Source organism: Typopeltis vanoorti, chromosome 8 (genome assembly GCF_054136105.1).
Source record: "Typopeltis vanoorti isolate ZY-2024b chromosome 8, IOZ_Tvanoo_1.0, whole genome shotgun sequence".
NCBI lineage: Eukaryota > Metazoa > Arthropoda > Arachnida > Uropygi > Thelyphonidae > Typopeltis > Typopeltis vanoorti.
This window is the reverse complement of record NC_143556.1, coordinates 22,908,135-22,931,039: the sequence shown is the minus strand read 5'-3', so window position 1 is coordinate 22,931,039 and position 22,905 is coordinate 22,908,135. Positions and strand designations below refer to the sequence as shown.

General features: G+C 35.4%; 1 protein-coding gene across 1 annotated transcript; it reads left to right on the top strand.

Moving 5' to 3' along the window:
• Positions 1–576: 576 nt before the first annotated feature.
• On the top strand, positions 577–12,887 carry LOC150103846 (uncharacterized). Its single transcript, XM_090396554.1, has 2 exons — positions 577–711; positions 10,902–12,887. The coding sequence occupies exon 2, from the start codon at positions 10,937–10,939 to the stop codon at positions 11,327–11,329; it is 393 nt and encodes a 130-aa protein (XP_090252680.1). The 5' UTR covers positions 577–711; positions 10,902–10,936; the 3' UTR covers positions 11,330–12,887.
• The last annotated feature ends 10,018 nt before the right edge of the window (positions 12,888–22,905 follow it).

The following is a 22,905-nucleotide window of genomic DNA, read 5'->3' as shown; positions in this document are numbered from 1 at the left end:
CGGGTCAGTATATTATTTCCAATATATTACTCCTCTCTTCTCTCATCACATTTTCGAAGATCCCCAAACGTAAGACATTATTTAGAGATGACTGCGTTTTAATTAATTATTTTGTTTGTTTTGTAGTTCCTGAACTGCTAAATCAATCAAAATTGAACTCATTTGTTTCAGAAATTGTGGTTATCGAATTGCGCTCTCAAAGAAGCATCCAAAATAATTATTTCTTGGATGAAATAACCATCACGTATGGTTATATCTGGATTATACATCATACATCAGCGAAAAAAATAATCTAAACTATAATTCAATTCTAAACATTGATGCATGTGCATCTTTGATTGGCTAATACCGACAGTTATGAATAGCAACGTTTAAGACTAATAATAACTTTATGAATGTGAATCATTTTGTCGTTCTTGGCACATGATATAATCGTATTTGTTTACGTGTTTTATTTTCGCAATGACATCGCTCTGATTCATAAACGAAATCTCAATCCAAAATGGAATATACCTTCTGTCACGTGCATCACCTGATATTGCCACATGTGACGCAGTCCAGGTATGACGTCAGGGAGCTCCCTATAAACGTAAACAGCTGCTAGTCTCATAAAGTTTCTGGTTTCTCTGTCGTTTGGTTATTCAGTGTTTTGACTTGCGTTGCGCGTGCTTGAGTTTATGAAAGTGAAAAGTTCTCTTGCTGCAAGTGTTGGTGAGTTTAAAATGATCTTCATAAGCTAAGTTAACTTTTAATAAATGACTGGAATTTGCTTAAATAATTTTAATCTACAAATAGGAAAAGTCATACTTCTGTTCATAATTTTTTCTCTGGAAATGCTAATATAATCTATCATACTTGTTTAAAAAGCATGATAGAGGTAATGAAATACTTTTCATTCAAGTAAAAATTAAATAGTTTTCTCAGTAATGAAATTTTACCTTAAAATATGTAAATAAATCAGTAGTTACGTGGGAAGTTTTTCTTGTTACAAATAAGAATACACACGAAAATTGCCATATCATTACAATGACATAAAAAAAAATGTAAACGTTTTGTCCTGCATATGTGTGGTCAATTTTTTAAGGATCTTCAAATCTTGCGCCTCTTGCAGTTGCCTTTTTGCGAGCTGTTTATCCTGTGAAATCTTTGAAGTGGTGTAGTAATAAGAACTCGTTAATAAATTACGTAATATTCTTTGAGAGAGCGGAAGATTTTAGTATAGTCAAAAAGTAAGGAGGGATTAAAAGAATGTATTTTCTGACTTTTCCCCCCCTAATTCCAGCATTATTTTTAGTTTCTTTACTTTACTTTTCTTTTCTTTCTTTCTTTCTTTTTTATTTGCATTTAAAGTTTAATTTCACTCTTGTTGAATTTTGTAATATTTTAAGTGTAAGCTTTTAAATTCTTGTCTGATTGACAAATTAAAACGGATATTTATTAAATTGATTATTTGGTTATATATTATACAAATATTATAAATACATGAAACATTTATGTATTCTCATCATTCCTCTCGGAAAGCCACTGCGCATTGTTTGATCCATCGTCTGCAATACGCCATCTATATGAACAACAAATGGAATTAATATACATTCCAATAATAACTTTTAAATTCAAACGAAATAAAATATGTTTGCAAGAAACAAGATATAGAATACCCTCGATATTCAAGAAGCAGATGAAACAATAATAATTATATTTTGCTGCGTTTGTACTACTTAAAGCAGTTGTTCTTATAATGTATCCGGTTGCATTCCCAGGTATAAAGTCCATACTTTTCACCCTACGATCAAGTAATGCAATCCAATTATTGTTCTAGAGGGAAATGAAAATATAGAATAGCATTGCAGAATGAGCTTAATTAATTTCGATGAACCGTTGCTTCTGTCTTATTTCATGGAAGAAAGATTATACTTACTTTCTACCCCCCCCTCTTTGGTAATACTGAGATCTCCATGGGAAATCTGATTTCTTAAAATGATTTGCAATTTCTAGCCTCTCCAGGCGTTAGCACATTACACCCATAGTCTTCTCCGAATTGGAAAAAAAAAAGATATTTTTCCCCTCAAGATATTATCACCTGAGCAACTCCTAACACTGTATAAACCTGTATTAGAATATTGTTTTCACATATGGAGTGGTTCACCAAAACCTCTAAAAATGCTTGATCTTCAGAAGATGGCGATCCAATTAATTGGTGATCCCTTTCTCCTCCACTATCTCCATTAACACATGAGCAACTGCTGGTCAGGATCTGTTTGCCGCCTAGTTTCAAACATATACCCAACTTCTTGTCTTCCTCGTTCATTCTATCAATCTCCGTGGTTTGGAACAGCCTTCACTGCACATTTTTATCTATAGAGTGCAATCTTACATTAACACGTTCCGTATTTCTTCTTGATCGTCTGCCTACATACTGCAGAAATGTGTACTTCGAGTTTATATCTCTTTTCGGAATATTATGTTCAATGGATGACTATTTAAACATTCTTGGAATTTCTCCGTAGCCTTGTTGGAAGAACGAGGATATACACTGTGCCCTTTATTGAATTCGAATTTTGTCATGATAAGAAGAAGGTTTTTTTTTTGTTCTTTCATTTGAAATGAAAGTGAATTAGCTGATTCATACGAAGACAGCATGTTTTTATTTCCTCAAACTCGGAGGTGCTAATCTTGCATACACGCAGTTAACGAACAAAAAAAACAAAAAAAAAATCATTAGCGGGCTGTAGACGGAGGGTTGAGTGGTGCAGACACGAGTTGTCCGGTGATAAGCGTCCTCCCACGATGAATTCTTCGATGTATCACGTGACGACCATCAGATCAGCAAAATGATTTGATTGTTAATTATTATAATTGCGAACATATTACATAATACTTTTTCTATTCATTATCCTTATTGAATTGAATTATTAACATCCCTGACCTATAATTCAGCAACTTAGTAATACATATGCACGTAACTCTCCTTTCTGAAATGAATTTCTTTATACAGCCATGATGTTTAATATGAAATACAATAAGTACATGCAATAGAAAACGCGAGTCTATTATAATTTTATTTATTCAAATAATTAAGAGAAATGGTCGAACCCTATATTTATTATATTTTATTAATTATTTTTCATACTATACTCGTTCCATTTTATGTTCTAGTGCCATCCTTGAATCTTATATTAAACTTAATTGATGATTAATGATTCCAATTTAGCATCGACAACATACATCAGCCATCAGTTTGGCCGCATGTTATATCCTCCTAGCTCAGCTTAAAAGAACGAACACACCGGTCTTACCCATTTCCTATCGAGCTATGCGCGATAGCACACACACACACACACACACACACACATTGATTGGACTGATGGCATGTTGCCCCTGATTTATCTTTGTGGTGACGTTCGAATATTTCTTTGGGTTCATGTGGTACTAATTCCTCTCCCTTCTTGATGATCTCCATGATATCTCCTTTTCAGCCCTCTATAGGTCCAAAGTTTCTCTTATCGAATGGCGTGTTGATTATACGAAAGTTCAAGGTAGCCTTTCCTTAGTGATTGTTATTTTTGTATGTGAAGTGTTTTGTTGATTGAAATCCTCGTATTTATGTGTTATAGATATTCCGTGTTAGTGAGGTAGTATTTTAACGTAAGTGTGTAGTGGTATAAGTATTTTGTCTTGAATTTGTGCTCTCAATGCAGCACGTCTAAGAATGGCAACTTCTCTTTGATTTCCAGAAAATGTGTTTTGTCATTTTATATTTTACAGCGATTGTGACAAAAAATAGATTAATGAAAATTTTACGTTTGTCTGAGGTGTATCTTCTAATCTGTATAGCTCGTTTCTTGCCATCCCAAGTTTGTTTTTGTTAAAGTGGCTATTCCAACTTAAATCAAAATCCAAGTGAAGTGAAGTCAGCATTGTAATAATTGTAATTTGAATGGAGTTTGTGTCTTACGGATATCGGATTTCAGATCCTTTTTTTCCCTCGATGTTTGGAGTCTGTGGATCGTTGAATGCCAAGAGGACAGTGAATGTTTGCTTAATAATAATTCTCGATACTTACAGGGCTTTAAGGCCGACGGCTTGCTCTGATTCGCTTATAAATTAATAAATCCACTAACCCTTTTTTTTATTTCCCAGAGGGGATAGCAGTGGCCGTTTAGCTCTAACTTTTGGAAGATAGTGGGCGGCCATCTGCATCACAGGAAGCTGGCCTCAAACTGTTAGCGATTGTAACTGTTGTCCGTGGAGAAGAGTATGGCGACAATCTCGTGGTCTCTAACCATAACACTATGTATCATTGTCTAAAGGAGTGAGTTATATGATCGATTTTCTTGAGTTTACGCGACGAAGACCCGAGTTTCCGGGATAATAATAATAATAAACTAATTGTCCGTTCCAAAGATTAACTAACTCTGGAATTGGGCAAAAAAGGCTTATAAAAAGTTCAGCGTACAATGAAATTTTTTTATTTACTTTTATTCTTATGTGCTTGTGATTACGAGCACATAGCAATCATTTTTAAAGCAACTAATTTAATTGCATTTGTCGCACACTAAAAAGAAAGGATAGAAGATAATGATCCGAACCATATCAAAAGGAACAGAAATTTTACAGAACGGTTACGCTCGAGTTTGATTCCATCCCAACTATTGCTAATTTTCAGAACAGTTTAATTGACAATTTTCTCAACCGCCAAAATCTACGTAACGCACCGTCATCTCCTCCCATTTGAGATGGACTTGTCAATGCACGTAATCACAACCTCCTGTCCGCACAGTTAGCCTATGCGCTTCACAGCCATATGCCTGGGGAAGGAGTGTCCTAGGTTCGATTCCCGTCGACGACGTGAGGAGCTTAAGGATCTTCCTCAGCCATAGCCAAGTTACCCGCTGTTGGGCGTCGACAGCAGGGCTTTTCCCCCCACTTTATCTTGGGTTTTTCATCCCGCAAGTAGGCAAACCGGCCCCGTGAACACACACGGATACAGTCAGAATGCTTGAGACAGTCCCTCCAGCCATAGGTCTGAATTGTCAGCTATGCCGGTCGGTCCAGAGCCCGGATAAAAATAGGGGGGACTGAGGTGGTGCCGTACCTCCACGTAAAAGGGGCCCACGGCCGTTGAGTCACCATACGACATGAAATGAAATGAACAACCTTCTTATGCTGAAAAATAATAAAGCTTTGGAAGTTATAGAACAAATATGATTGCGTCAAAAAAGCAATGAGAAATTCTTTTTAAAAAGATTCTGTGAGTGAAAAATATCTTGAATGACTGATGCTTTCAATTATTTTAGATAATTGTTGGTATTATTAATTATTTACATACTTTATTCTAATTAAAAGTCATTTGATTATTTTTTAGTAAATCTTTTATTGCCATTTTAAATTCTTCTCAGAATTTCAAATACATTTTTTTTTTATCATTATTATAATCATTGCTTTCCTATCAAAGTGATTTTTGTGAATCTCCACGTTCTTTGCGATTATTGATATTGGTGTATAACGTTTTGCACGATTTTGTTTAGAGGTGGGCGTCAAACAGTGCCACGTGTCCCATACTTAGTTAACAAAAAAGAAAAAAGTTTATTTGTGGCATATAGAAAGTTTTTTCAAAGTGAAATTGAGAACAGCTTTACACGTTGATAATTAAAAGTTTCCAATCTTTTTCACCATGTTAACGGTTATTCCATAGCCACAAAGATTCAACATTTTTTTTTAACTTCAAATATCATCTTATATGCCGATATATACTGTACGTGTAAACTCTGTATATATATAAAACTTTTGCAGGTAACACGCATTATCTATTGTATTCCGATCTTCATAGGATGCCAAAACGACTATTATGCAATATAAAGAAATGTTTTTATTTTGAAGTTCTAAGAAACTGAGGGAGTGGCGAATTGAGTAAACAACTGACGCTTGTGCAAGACATTAGCAGTTCAGTGTGCTAACGTTCGGTTTCCATAACAATGTTGATTTTGAAATCTCGCTTTCCTAATTTCATATTTAGTTATTTATAGTAGTAAAGCTATCTTAATTTGGAGAAGTCTTTCAAGGTTTAATTTCCAAGTAACTAAATTAATATTCCATCACTTATGAGTTTGTTCTCTGTTGATGAAGAAAATTATAGTTTTGTTAATATTGGCGCCATTGGTAGTGGGGAAAAAGAAGGGTGAACTTAAGTCAGAGAAAGACAGGATCATAAGAAGTCGCATGCTGTTTTCAACATAATATACTTGACCTTAAGCTAAAAAAAAAAAAAAAAGCAAAGCTATTTTGGTGTACGTACTTGCCAAAATAGCAAAGTATATTTTGGCAAGTATGTACAATGTATACATATACAGTAGTTATTTCAAGTGTGTGCACTTGACCTTTCCTTAGCATATTCCAACTAGGCGTGTCAACGGGGGTGGGGGGATTAAGTTACATACTCGGGGATCTGCAAGGGGTTCGGACGAAATGGCTTTTTTTTTTTTTGAAATTTGTTTTCCCCACTAACAACCAACAGTGGTCCCTGCAACAAGTACTTCAACAAAAACCACAGCCATAGGTAAGGTTCCTCTTTCATTTGTGTAGTTTCAAATTAAATCGTGGATTTAGATTAATACAAGGTAAAATAACTTTATTATGAAGTGTACTAAAGTTATTTTACCAAAAGTTATGCTTGTCTATACCATTTCAAAATTAAAAAAAAAAAAAAAACAGCCTCCCCTTCCAATATTTTGGACTAAATAAGATTACCTATCCCTTTTGGAGAATAAAAGATGTTCGAGTATTATAATTACATTTGAGTATTATAATTCCCCTTTGGAGAATAAAAGATGTTGGAGTATTATAATTACAGTTTCCAATTCTCCATATTTTTGTTTCTTTCTAAATCCACATGCTCAGCATACTTTGTTGTGAAGAGAAACACAATACAAGTAGATTGCGTTCATTCCTATGTAGTATCTAAGTATTTAATCAGTAGAGAAAAACAAGATCATAAGATGTCGCATCCTGTTTTCAACATAATATACTTGACTTTAAACTAAAAAAAAAAAAGCAAAGCTATTTTGGTGTACGTTCTTTCCAGTAATATTTCATGGATGTAACAGGCCATCTGATACATCAATGTTCTCCTCCCCATTCTCTCTCTCGTTCCGAGAAATTACATTCCTATCTTTTCCCTGAATTTTGAATTTCCTTCTCAGTTATTCGAACCTAATTTGGGACGAATGGCCTAAATTAATATGCAACAGTTTTCTTCCTTTTTAATCCAACCTTTTATAGCTGCGTTTGTTCGTCGAAGTTTTATTCATATTTTCTGTTATCCTGGTTTTGACTTTTCTGTTTTCCATGTAATATATAAATCGTTTTCATACTTGATTGAACAAATAGGGGAAATAGTTGAGAAACTTATGGCAGACATATTCACGATTTTCAATTTGATAGTGTGTTTATTATGAGAGTAATTACTTCGTTTACCGGTCAGCTAATTTTCGTGTATTCGTAATTTATCACACTATAAGAAAATGTATGAATTGTCTATTTATAAGACTTTCATTTATGTGATAGTCACATAAACTGTGAAAGTCAGTTTTTTTTTTTTCCCTTAGTCTGCCTACGGTACTAATGAACACTACGAAAGATTATAAACGTGTAGTGGATTAATACCAGGGTAGTACTTATACTTTTTCCGAGGCGGGCAAGGCTCAAGAGTGTTACAAATATAAAATGCAAAAATAAATTACAAAATATATAAAAATCAATATTATCTTTTACGTAAAACATTGATAAGAATAGTAAAACAAAAAGCAAGTGATATCTGACTGTTTTTTAAAAAAAATATTGATTTAATATGTTTTTTTGCATTCCTTGCTTCTTTCTTTGCAAAGAGTGATATTCGTCTGGCATCATTTTTGTAGCAAGGAATTAGTTTTTGCCTGTAAATGTTTTTTCTTTTTTAAAACCAAAGCATGGCAGGTATTGGAAAAACTTTCTTTCTTCTGTATCTTTTATTCAAGTAACTCGTCTGGCAACAATAAAACCGGCTGTGATATTCTTATCATTCTTCAAATGCGCTAAACAGCCTATATTCTCAAAGTTTAACTTCCTTATTATAACTTCCTTGTACAATTTCGTATGGACATGTGTTTTACTGGTTTAATGGCAGTTATTCTTGATTTACTGAACTTTATACACTTGGGCATGCAGTCACACAAGCTTCCAAACAAAATTTACTGAATGTGTTACTATCTACATTCAGAAGACTGTATTGTTAACATGATTATGTGTAACAGGTAGGGAATATCAATTCTGATAAATGTTGAGCATGAAAATATGGCAGAAAATGCGTTTATATAATAGAGTTCAATTGATTAACCTACTACTTCTGAATGAACTTACAAAGCAGTGCAAAAAAAGGCAAAACTGACTGCATTGAAACAAGTTGTTGATATAGACTTCTGATATATTCATCCAACTGCTGGAGTTTCTTAATTTTGCATGTCATACTTAAAGATGAGCAAACAAAGAACTCTCCCCCCCCCTATATACTAGAAACTAGAGCATTTGAAAGGTAATTTGACAGTAAAGATTTTTCTCTCCCCCCCTTTTTTTTTCCTTTTTTTTTAAGGAATAGACTGCATATGGTCTGACTTCAAAGCCGTAAGAGGGTTGCACAACCTTCTTGCAGAAAGGGAAAACGGCTAGCTTGGTATGAGTTAAAACAGTTATCGTTTACAGACCTCTTAAAGAGGACAAGAGTAACGTTAGCTGTTGCCTAATCGAACTCGAGTCTTTTCCACTGAAAGTGTGCATTGTCCCGTTCTTCCTATGGATGCTCTAATTATTGAATAAGAAGCAAAGGAAAAAAATAAGGAAATACAGAAACAAAGTAAAAAAAAAAGTAATTACACAATTTTTTTTTTCTGAGAACCTATTAAAATAACATCGCTTAGCCTGATTTGGCTCGCTGGCCATCACTGGTATTTTGCAAATAATGCAGTAGCGTCTGACACTTGTGAACTGCTAAAAGTTAAGTTTGTCATATTAAAAAAAAAAAAAAAGGAACACAAAATCGTGCTTTAACGCTTTAAATTAAGGAAAACAGCTTTTAAGAGATATTGTGATTTGGCAATTACTTCTAAATGATTTTCTGTAGTTCAGTATGGCGCGCTGTATAATGCTTTGACCTAGTAAAACGCCAGACTGTCTCCTTATGGAGGTTACATTTAAATAACACCACTGCCCATTCCGTAAGCAGGTCAGTAGCTATGAGACGACATTCTCAGGGACGTTGTGACCGAGAAACGATATGCAATCTATTTTCACTCACTCTCGATATTCACTGTAAAAAAAAAAAAAATCGCTGGGAAGTTTATTTCTAAAATTATTTTAATTACATATCCACGTATTAAATATAATTACATCATCATCTTCCTTTTACCCTCTTTTACCTTGCGGTGTCGAGGGTTAGTTAATCGTCGGACCTCAAATCGTTCACAGGATAAGGTGGTCAGCCTTATGCCCCGGTGTATCCTATGGCCTGTAGTGTTGAGTTCTCAAGGCCAGTTTGCCTGCTTGCGGGATGATAAACCCCAGATAAACTGGGGAAAACCCTACTGTCTACGTCCAAGACCGGCAAACTTGGCTATGGCTGAGGAAGATCCTTAAGCTCCTCACGTCGGCGAGGAATCGAACCTAGGACACTCCTTCCCCAGGCATATGGTTGCGAAGCGCACAGCCACTAGGCTAACCGCGTGGACATAAATATAATTACATACAATAACATTTAAATTGTAGTAATTTACCAATTCATAACCAAGCAAGTTTGAAATTGAATAGAAGGGAATGCTTAATGGAACTGGGATTTTTCATATTTTGAAAGTATATTTAGAAGAAAACAGCAGAAAACTCTGCCCTTCAACTGCTCAATGTCTTGATCGATGTAAGTTGGGTTGTTATCAGTAGATCAAGGAGCATAAAGCGAAATTCATGTTTTTAGATCCTCGATATTTTATTGGTCTTCAGGGGTAGATGTTTGTTATCATATCTCATAAGAAAGCCATAAGGAGTCCAGTTGGGTAGAGCCACTCGATTGGGTCTCGACAGCAATTTCTATTTTCTTTTTTTTTTCTTTTTCTTCTTCTTCTTTTTTTTTTTTTTTTTTTTGAGCATTTAAAATTAGCTCACTTTGCCATTTATATTTCATTGACAGTCTGCTTATATTGCTCATTTCATATCATGAACTCTTTCCAATTACATTCAACTTCCAGGATAAAGCCAAAATTCTTGCCCTTGAAATGGTTTGCAGTTAAGTATTTTCTGACTGCTTGCATGTAACCTACATTGCATTTACAAATATTATATTACTTGATAATGTCAATTCTTTGTCGAATTGTTGAGACGTATTTATCAGCCATTGTGAAAATGTTTAGTACAGCGAATTAAAAAAAAAAAATCCGCTAACACCTTTTATTCCTTCAAAGGGAGTAGGCGAAGCCATTTAGTCCTAACTTGAAAGTAGGTAGTCATTCTTCATCCTTAGCTAATCACACATAACTGACGCAATGCTATCAATAATTTTAATAGGCTTTGAAGTGGGGAAGTATGGCAGACAGTTGCCGCCATCTCGTTGTCCCTAACACTATGTATATTGTCTGAAGCAGTGCAAGTTCTACAGTCGATTTTCTTGAACGCCTTGTAAAAATCCAGTTCAGTTTTCTTGCAGGTTTTATTTGTGAAATAAAGTTCAAGCCTGTTCAGTTATTGGCTGTTACTCTGTCTGGGATAAATTTAATTAATTATCTATAGATAATAATAAATATTATTTACGTATCATCTTAATAATCTATAGTATATGTGAATGATGTATATTTTTTTAATTTTCGTTCTATATTTTATTCCACTAGCACGTTAAGAACAAAAGTGGAGTCTTAACAGTGAAATGTCCGTGATAGAAGGTTGTCATCTTAGAGAAGAAAGTTATTTTTGTGATACGATGGGTAACAGTGTATTTAAAGGTCTCATAACCAGCGATAATCTGTGCTGCACTAATCAGGACAACGGACCAACCAAAACCGAACGCAAAGAGCGTCCTTTGGTGTTACCTCTTCATCGTGACTCAAGCGATTTTGAAGGAACCCCGTTAATCGTCCAGAAGGATGCCCAAGAATATGCTGCCGCCCCGACAAGGAAAGGAAGACATGCCACTCTGACACCAGAACACGAAGTTGCTGAATCTATCAAAGGTGCTTCTTCCACCTCAGGAAAGGATGCTTCAGATCGTAAAACTCCTAGTGGAAGTAAAGTGGGGAACATTTTAAAGGGAAAAGATTAGGAACAAATGACTTTTTTATATGAAAAGAGTTTGGTATAGCTTGAGGCTCATTCCAACAATCTACGTTTTTTTTGTTTGTTTTTTTGCAGACACTTGTTTTACTAATGAAAAGCTATTAAGAGGAAAACAGACTAAGAATTTGTATTCGTACTAGTCCTACAGCACCAATATTTGAACTAGACTCATATTGTGTGCAGAGCTTAAAATGCCATTTCCACATTTGTTGTCTTTCGAGCATCTGCATGAACAAGCAACTGTCGGTATGAAACAAAATTAGCATTATTTATCTGCTTTCGATTACAAATATCATCTCATTTTTCTCCGAAACGTAATTTTACAAACTAAATTATCACCTATTTTATCTTTCATTGAATATCGGAAACACAACCACGTAAAAAATAATGTTTTTACAGCTGTTAAATCCGGAGTTTAATAATAATAAAAAAAAATAATATAGTGTTTTTATTCCCAAAGGCAAAGGCTCTTTTAGTCCTGATAAACTTTTTTGAAAGAATAAAAAGCAATCATCTTTAGTCATCACTGATAGCCGAGCCTGAGGTTATTGATTTCAAAGGGAACCAGGGAGGAGATTAAGGAAGTCAACTGCCGTTCCACCATCTCTAGGTATTAAATCTTAACAGGTCTGAAACAGTGAGGTGTTAGACTGATTTTCTTGAGTTAAAAGAAAATCAGTCTAACACCTCCCCACGAGTTTCAGAGAGGGAAAAGAAACCTATTTGTCTGTACCAAAGGTGGACTAACTAGAGAATCTACTCATAAAGACTAAAACAAATATCTAGTGGGCGAACCTAATGGTCTTTCTTCTGGCGGTCTAGCGTTATGGAAACAAATGCTACATACATAGTTTATTTTTTATACAAGGAGAAAATATAAAGTACTTCCTTCTGTCGGTTTTCTATTAAAAAAAATCAAAATGTTACCGAAAACTTTTTTTTCTATACCAACTAGAGCTTCAGTGAGTAGAGTGGAAACCTTTGTAATTTGATCACATAAAACGTAATATGCAGAAATATGTATTAGGGACTGAGGCTAGTTCCAATTCCCAGCTATTATTATTATTATTATTATTATTATTATTATTATTATTATTATTATTATTATTATTATTATTATTATTATTATTATTATTATTATTATTATTATTATTATTATTATTATTATTATAGATAATAGGTTGTATTATATAACCGCATTTTTACTAGATTCTTGAAATACGACGCTATGTCATAGTGTTACGTTTCATTTTCAGCCGCTGGTGTGATTAATAAACAAAATTAAATAATGCAATTTTGACGTACCTCAAAATTTTGTATTTATACCGACAGGTGACGCTATTTCTTGTTTTGATAGCGTAGCGTTATTAATCAGTTTATGCTAATTTTCTATACAATTTGTTGTATAGAATTCATCCTCTCAAACAGTTAACACTGTTTTTATTTATGACATGCATCTGTGATATGAAGATTTTTGCATTTATCTGTGATATTGAGTTGGGATTTGTATCTGCAGTATAATAAAATTTTAATTGGAACTCGCTCGTGTTGAATTTAAAGCCATGACAAACACTGATTACATGCTGGTATAATGGATTCTGTTGCGTCCTCATTTTAATGTCACTAATGCACCAATAGACCATATCCACACTTAGTAATAATCTCCTAACGATGTCCCAATCTTGGTGGGATGACTGGGAAAGCGTAAGTATACTGTTTCGAATACGAGGTAGCAAAAAGAGTCAACTTTTCTTACATAAATTTTAGAAGGGTGCTTCTAATACCAAAAACTTTTTGGTATTAGAAGCACCCTTTTTTGATTTGACGATTTGAAACATTTCTGTCTTTTTAATCCTTAAACTAATTGGAATAAATACAATCAGAATCTATTGATAACTTATGATTTCAAATGATGGTAGCGCAAGTATTATTATTATTATTATTATTATATAACTAATAGAATTCTAGGATTTTCACCATTTCGCTCCTCCGACAGAATGGAATGAGTAGGAGATCATTAAAGAACATGTTCGAAGTGAATAAAGGAGTTTCAAGTAGGTGTAATTCGTCAAATATAAGATCACTGCAAACCAAAAATTCAGGATTCAGATCACGTTTTAAATAGGACAGTATCTAAAACAAATGTGGAGCAGCCTTCATGTGCTGTCACTTTTACAAACCATATTTGTCAGTGCCAACATTTTCTCTGAGAAGGTGCGAATATTTAAAAAAGTAGAACAATTATCCATATTTTGAAACTGAGAAATGAAAAAGGAACATTTTCAATAGCAGCGTGTCAATTTAATGTTAGTAAGTATAAAGTTATGCACTTTGGCGTGATTAGAATTCCAGCGGCATATTGTATTAGTGGGGTTATGCCACAAAAAACTGAAGAGACAAGGGAGCTTGGTGTATATTGGTGGATAAGAATTTAAAGTTCAAAGGTCACATAGCAAAAATTGCAAATACAACTCAGAGGGTAATTTCTATGCTGAAGCGAACCTTGACATGTTAGAATAAGGAAAATTTTTTTTTTTTTTGGTCTCTTTATAAGGCTTTGATAAGACCACACCTGGATTATTGTGCGCAGATTTGGTCTCCTGGGTTCCTAGGGGATAAAGAAGCTGTGGAAAGGGTGCAAAGAAGAGTTACAAAGATTATATCCGGATTATGGGATTTAGATCATGAGGACAGATTGCGAGTATGAGTTCTCGGATATAAACAGGAGAAAGAGAGGTGATATGATAGAGGTCTATAATATTTTGCATGGGTGTTATAGCATTTCAATTGATCGAAATTTTTCGTTATATGGAAGGCGGGGAGAGAACACGGGGGCATCCATGGAAGTTAAAGTTGTTCACAGTCAAGAAAAAGGTAAGAGCTAGGCTTTTCTCCCAGAGAGCAGTGAGCGAGTGGAATAATTTGCCCTTAGGAGTAGTGAGTGCATCTAGTGTAAATGAATTTAAGGGAAGGTATGATAGCTGGTTTGGGTGATTTATAGCCTCTCTCGATGAGTCCTTGACTCCCCTGGAAGTCTCAGATAATAATAATAATAATAATAATATGTGACAAGATGGCTGCAAACCTCCCTAATGCCCCTAATAATTTTGGATTCAATCCGTCTTGACAGATGAGAAATGGCTGAATGGATGACATTCATTATTCTTAATGACTCCAACGGACGACAGGGTTAGAAGCCAGTTGGGAGGGAAGGGATTTTTTTGTTAATTTCATATCCTTTTGTATTTGTATTTTTTTATATTTTATTATATATATATATATATATAGAGAGAGAGAGAGAGAGAGAGAGAGAGAGACCAAACATGAAACTGTTTCAAGCGAATTCAGGCCTCTAGTAAGAGGAAAGGTCTCACACCAGGATATCAAATTCATCTCCCACTTAAAAGCAATCACGTGTTTCAAGTGGGATTCGAAACGGCATCATGCTACTTGCAGACAGGATACGTTATTTGACTAACCAGACCAACGAATATTTACACCTATTTATAAAGCTATTTATAGATTATTTTACGATATTAATACATATTATAAATATATATTACAATTTATTTTTTGAATTTTTTTTTCTTTGAAATTAACTCATTAAGAACACTCTTGTTATTTATTTTATTAAGCCTTTTGAAAATGAGCTTTGTATGTAAAGTGTGTAAATTAAATTTAGTTAAAACCTGACAATTGTGAATGCTTCGTCTGTGAATGAGTTTAAGGGGAAGTATGACAGGTATTGTGTGAATAACGGTTAGTATGTCATTGGGTCTCCCGCGATGAGTCTTTTGACTCCATGGAGGTACCTTATATAATAATAATAAGAAGAATAATAGCGTGATATGCATTTTTTGCAGGGCTTACAATTTTCAGCTGTTGTACGGGCTTCATTACAGTTATCAACATCATTGTTGGTGTCAATATTGCCATAAGTGAGATTTGAAATGCATTTGCTGAATTCTCTTGCAATGTTTATTTATGTTTCTGTCATCTCTCCACTTATACAAGTGCTTCAATGACTCATTAAGAAATGTTTTCCTAATTCACAAATCCTAAACAACATCTCTGGTTCTCATTGAAAACATGATTTAAAATTTTAGTAAATCGGCGTATCCCTTTCAGGCAAAGGCAATCTGGGAGAAACGAAAATATTTTATTCAAAAACGAATAATTATAAAAGTATTTATTATTTATTTATTTATTAATTTTTGCGTTATAATAAATTACAAACACGTGAAGCATTTTTAATTATTAAATGCATTTTTGCAAATTTACATTTCGCAAAATCGAAATTACATCGAAAAAATTACAAATTTTATAATCAAATTGTAATTTTACAAAAAATACAATAGAAAAAAAAATCGCAATTTCGACCCTCCCCACCAAAAAAAAAAAAAAATTGCCTCCCCCTCGTGATCAGTTATCAAAGGAAAAGATGATATAGGCTTTCTTCGGTAGGCAAAAGCGTCTGTGATACTCCAACGAGCAGATCAGATTTAATAGCGGCTCTGAGCAAAGTTCAAAGACACTTCTTTCCTAACAAAAAAAAACAATCCTTTATTGGCTTCTCACTTCCTCAAGGGAGTTGGCGAAACTGGAAATCGAAACCGAGAAAATGAAGGGTATTGAGTGAGAAGACTAGGGTATTTATTATTATCCAATATTCAGTATTTATTTTTAATCTTAGTCATATTATAAATCAGGAATTCCTGGATGTGACAATTAATATTCTCGTCATAAGGGTTAATGCGAATAAAATGTCCTTGTGGATGACGACAGCCAAATTTATTGAATCGTATCTGCCTAGTAATTCTTTCAATACCTGCTCAGCATGATCTGTGACCTCTTCAAGGTCACAGTGAAGGTCATGTTCGCTGTACACTATATAAGCAGCAAAAAATAGGATTTACATAAAGTCACTTACTGCACTGTTCCTTGGAATACCGTGAATATTATCGTCCCTGTATATTATCATTATATAATCTTACTACCCCGAAGGATAGGAAAATAAATTGAAAATGTCATAAATGTACCGACAATAATATGCGTTTCATAAATGACGCTAAAAGTTTCGAAAGACCAAGAGCAGCGAATATAACGGAAGCGTTAAATAGAAATGACAATGAAGTGGACGCAGACGCGAGATTTCAGGAATAAGATATTAGAAGAGGCTACATTAAAGTAGAAATTGAATGAAATAGCTCTGGAAGAAGAGGGGAAATGAAAGAACGATTTAAAGTTGAAATAAACGATTATTTGAAGTCATCACATAAATACAGCTTTGGATACATTCAGGATTTGAAGATCTAATTTAAAACCTTCAAAAATAATCAAGGATATGACTTAAAAACACAGAGCTAAAAAATGAATTCGAATCGATTGAAAAGATGGCGGCTCGCATAGTAGTCTCGCATGATGGTTGTTGTTGCGAATAATGTTTTTTTTTTATTTTTTTATTTTATTATTATTATTATTATTATTATTATTATTATTATTATTATTATTATTATTATTATTATTATTATTTCAGTGGTGATTAGTGAGTTTTAGATATTGTGAATCTGCTTTGTTTGCGGAATAGAAGGTAAGAATTTAACTTTTGATACAATTTTCTGGCCCTAGCCCATTTTATTCGCCATCATACCTATCCGAAATATATCTTAACATTTCGTACACAAGAATGGAGAATGTAAATGATATCAAGGACGCCATTCAACAGCTAAACAAAGATATGTCTCTTGACATTCTCAAATTCATCCTTAAGAAATTTGATACAGACTATCCTGGTTGCTTGAATCTCTTCACTCAAGTAAATGACACTGAAGATGATGATTTGGACATAGAAGAGGACATTACACCTGTTCTAACTACAAAGATTCCCCGACAGTTCGATTGTTCTCATGAGGAACAATCTAATAAAAGACGAAGAACATCGGGAGGTAAATTGGAAGATAATGTAACAACTCAACAAAATCAGATCTCCCAAGACAGAAAAGAAAAGGTCCCTCCAGTTATCCTTCGAGATAAAGACAAATGGACCTCAGTCTCAAGATCCCTAGGAGAACATAATATCAATTTTTCCTGGGCAAGAAATACTGAAGAGGGTGTAAAGATCCACCCTACCACTGTCACTGATTATCGCTTGATGACGAAAATGTTTGACAACTCAAAACTACCCTTCCACACCTTTCCGCTAGCAAGCGAGAAGAACTTAAAGGTAGTTCTAAGAGGAGTGGCTGAAGGCATCACAACTGATGAGATCACAGCTGACCTCATCAATCAAGGACTGACTCCAACCAAAGTCAGTAGAATGTTGAGATCAGATAAAACACCATTGCCACTGGTGTTGGTCGAAATCTCCAACACACAAAAAAGCATCTATGAAGTAACAGACATCTGTAAGCTTAAAATCACAACCGAACCTCTAAGGAAGAAGGCATCGGCAGGGCAGTGCCACAGATGCAGAGGTTCGGGCATGCCCAAAAACTGTGCAGAGCTGCATATAGATGCCTAAAATGCAGTGAGGGTCATCAAACCAACTCCTGCACCAAACCCAAGTCGACACCTGCCTGTTGTGCCAACTGTAGAGGACCACACCCCTCTAATTACAAGGATTGCCTTTTCCATCCAAAAATCCGTGGATCATTAAGAAGTAACCACGCTCCTCCAAGAAATGACACAATGCACATGCAAGCAGTTCGCCCTCCAGATCATATTACCTCACATTCGACAACACAGGAAGGCACTCGACCCTCAACTATGTCCAAATCATATGCAGAAGCGGTAAGAACCCAGACTTCTTCATCACAAGAACAAACAAGCTCTAATCTCACATCAGCTTTAACCTCGTCACTTGCAACAATGCTGCATGAATTCAGCAAAGCAAGCACCTCACCATCCTCCAGAAAAAGATTCTACCTAGAAACCCAATCCATATTAATAGCTCTCTATAATGTTTAAAAAATTTAAACCAAATTCTCTCATGATAACAGCATGGAATGCCAATGGCTTAACAAACAAAATTCCCGAGCTGCAAGAATTTGCAAAAAGATACAATCCAGACATAATCTTGATCAGTAAATCCCACCTCAGACCATCAAACAACACAAAACTAAGAGGTTATATTTTATACGGGACAGACAGACTTAACTCTAGTGGAGGCGGAACAGCTATTTTTATCAAAAGTTATTTAAGCCACAACTCGCTGACCAACCCCCAAACTCTAAACCTTGAGATGACGGGTGTGGAAGTGCACACTAGTAACGCTGGCAAACTCAAAATCTACGCAGTGTACAATCCTCCCAGTATTCCACTATTGATAGCAGACTTAGACTCCATCCTCGGCTCCACGGATTCCATAATTATAGCTGGAGACCTTAACTCCAAACATACGGCCTGGTTCAGTTCGTCAATCAACACCAAAGGCCGTACCTTATACAACTACACATTACTCAACTCATCAATAGTAGCTGGACCCACTGAGCCCACCCACTACAGCCCATCAGGAAGTTCTGATGTATTAGACATAGTTATCCTCAGAAACATCAAATATCAATACCAGCTGGAGACAGTAGAAGAGCTTAACTCAGATCATAATCCCATCCTACTCAGGTTAGGACTTTAAGACCAGCTCTCTCCCCATCATTCTTTCATACCATGGGACAAGCTCTCTAAGGTTCTTCCAATCCACATCGGTCCTCCCCCTGTCATTCGTAAAAAAGAAGAAATATATCAAGCTGTAAACAATTTAACTAGGCAAATCAACACAGCAATAGCATCAGTCACTCAAACCACTGCCTTTCACGCTCCTAACTGGATCACAGAAGAGATAATGGACCTGATTAGAACCAAAAACAAGGCCAGAAAGCGATATCACAACACCAGAGCCCTGCAGGACAAAGCAACCTTAAACACTTTGAACAGACAGGTTCGAGAAGCCCTCCAGGTCCAAAGGAACTCCAAATGGGAAACCAAACTGAAGGAAATCAACCCAGAAGATAACTCCATGTGGAAGTCTGTAAAATCTCTTCATACCAAAAGACAACCACTTCCCCCTTTAAAGACCAATCTTGGAGTTGCACACACAGATCAAGAAAAAGTAGATGCCCTAATTGACAATCTGGAAAATCAGTGCAGCCCATCTTATGCAAACTTAAATATCAATCCTGACGGCATTACCAATAGAATAATAAAGCTACTCCCATGGAAAGCCATAATTCATCTAGTTAACATTACCAATTCCATTTTAAGATTCCAATACTTTCCCTCTGATTGGAAAATCGCAGACATTATACCTCTGAAAAAACCTGGTAATAACCCACAACTTCCCCAAAGCTACAGACCCATCAGTCTTCTTTCCTGTCTTGGCAAAGTAACAGAAAAGGTCATCCTATCAAGACTACAATCAGCAGTGGACCAACAGAAAATAATCCCAAATGAGCAATTTGGGTTTTGCAAAGCTCACAACATGGTGCAACAAATTCACCGACTAACAGAACATATCACTCATGGCTTTAACTGGCATCTTCATACTGCTGCTGTATTTTTGGATGTTGCCAAGGCCTTTGATAAGGTCTGGCATCAAGGCCTTATCTTCAAACTAATTGAAAACAATATCCCAATTAAACTAGTGAAACTCATATATTCATATATCAGTGAAAGATACATGCAAGTAAAACTCAACGGAATTGTTTCTTCAAAGCGCAAAATCCTGGTGCTAGTACCTCGAGGTTCTCTTCTGGCCCCAATACTTTTCACAACTTACATGGCAGATATTCCTCTCAACCCAAAAACAACTACTACGGCTCTTTATGCCGACGACACCGCTATTCAAGCTAGATCTCTCAGCCCTCACTTAGCAATCACTAGACTCCAAGGAAGTATCAATGAGCTAGCAAACTGGTTCACCAACTGGAGAATTCAAGTAAACCCCCTCAAAAGCTCAGCCATGATGTTTTCAAGAAGAAAGATCTGCAACAAAGAAGACATCCTGCTCTCTGGTCAAAAGATCCCATGGCATTCAGAGACCAAATATCTTGGGGTATTGATGGATAAGAAACTCCTTTTCAACAAACACATCAATCTCATTTGCTCCAAATCTTCCAAAGTCATAGCTCAGCTCTACCCATTGATCAACCGCAAGAGCAAATTGAACCTACATAATAAATTGCTTCTTTACCTGATGGTAATACGTCCAGTCATTACCTACGTCTCACCAGCATGGAGTCACACTTCAAGATCAAAATTACAGAGAATCTAAAACAAATGCCTTAGGATGATCCTGGATGCACCGTGGTTCATCAGAATTTCACAAATTCACCGAGAAACCGGAACTCCATACATCTCCTCCCTTCTTCGTGATCTTGCAGAAAAATTCTTCGTGAAGTCAAGTTCACAATCAAACCCGCTAATCGTGCAAGCTGTCAATTACAATGAGACTGATTACTACAAACACAAAAGACCGAAGGCTATTCTTCTCTCAACCGATCATAGCTAACACTACTGCCCTCAGAGGGCGAGCTTCATTGCTCACAAATCTCCCATTCCCAAATAACTCTCATTACAGATAAAGGGGAATATGAAAAGCACTTGTGCTTCACCCATCCTGTCAGTAACGTCAATGGTCAAAAAACTGAACATAAATTACTGAAGTTAACGAATTGAAATGAAAAGTGAATGAAATCCAGCAGTGCTCTAATAAATAAACAGTTTATTCGAAGTACGAAATGAAAATCTGCATATCGTAACTGAAAAGTTAGTGAACCTGCTTAGGAGTTGTGAAAGAGGACATCGTGAATGTTCACACAACCCCCAATAGGAAAATAGACACCAATTCAATTATAATCCAATTACATAACAAAAATGATGAGAAGCAAGAAACCAAAAGAATTACAGTAAAACAGTTTGATGAACAACTAAAACTAGCACTCATCTATTCGAGCATAATTAACATAAGTTAATCTACAATAATAAAATACATATTAAACCCTCACTAGAAAGGTTCACCCAGTCCTAAGGGGAAGTCGAGGAACGGAGGGAATCCCACACGAATAAAATAAACTTGCTTCTGTCATGAATTCCAAAACGACCACATCAATTAGGGCTCGCAATCTTAACGGGACAAAATAAAATGCCATTTCTGTTGTTTTGCTTTCCAAAAACAATATTCTTGTTTTTAACACTTATGTTTTTCTTATAGAGCCTGTGTAGCTCAGTGGATGTGGCGTTTGCACACCATCGCGCTAGGCCGCACGAAGGAAGTCTTGGTTTCGAGTCTAGTCGGCGACTAGAGGAAATTTTTCTAAGCCTTTTTTCGACCGGTTCCCGAGTTAGTCGATCTCTGGCACGGGCAAGCAGGTTTTTCCTCCCGGAAACTCGGGTTTTTCGTCCTGTAAATTCAAGAAAATCGACCGTAGAACCCACATTATTTCAGACATTAAATATATTGTGTTAGGGTTAGAGACCACGAGATGGCGGCACATTTGAGCCGCCTCTCTTCACTGCGTACCGCTTAATTAGTGATAGCCTTGGGCCATCTGTCTCTGATTGGGTACCAGTGGAGATTGAACTGCCCACTCAGTCTCCAAAAAGTTAGATAGGGCTAAATGGCCTCGCCTACTCCCGTATATACGGGAATAAAAAGGCGTTAGCTGATTTTTTTTTTTTTTTTTGTTTTTCTTATATTCTTATTTTTATTTCTGAAAATAGTTAATTTTTTTATTTATATTTGTTTATATAATCTGTAGCAATAAGATATGTCAAATTTTCCTATTTTCGCAAATGCTGCCGCTCTCTGGTTTGTATATTTTGATTTCCCATGTTTCTTTTCACTCACAATTAATCATTTTTTTTTATTATGTGATTTTTTCTTTCTTTTATACAAAGCATTTCATAAGGAACTGTTCGCTCACACACACACACACACACACACACACACACACACACACACACACACACACACACACACACACACACACACACACACACACACACACACACACACACACACACACACACACACACACACACACACACACACACACACACACACACACACACACATTTTATTTTGTGAAATAGACATTTTCTATTTTGATGTTTTTAAATTTTGAACTAAAAAAAGTACAAAATACAAGGAGAAGTGCTATTTTTTTATATATACTTGGGGATCAAAAACTAAGAATCCGTTCTCTATTATCTGTAATGTGACAAATCAGATATATCACACAAGATAGAGGAAAAATACGAAACACACACACACACACACACACACACACACACACACACACACACACACACACACACACACACACACACACACACACACACACACACACACACACACACACACACACACACACACATTTTATTTTGTGAAATAGACATTTTCTATTTTGATGTTTTTAAATTTTGAACTAAAAAAAGTACAAAATACAAGGAGAAGTGCTATTTTTTTATATATACTTGGGGATCAAAAACTAAGAATCCGTTCTCTATTATCTGTAATGTGACAAATCAGATATATCACACAAGATAGAGGAAAAATACGAAACAGCA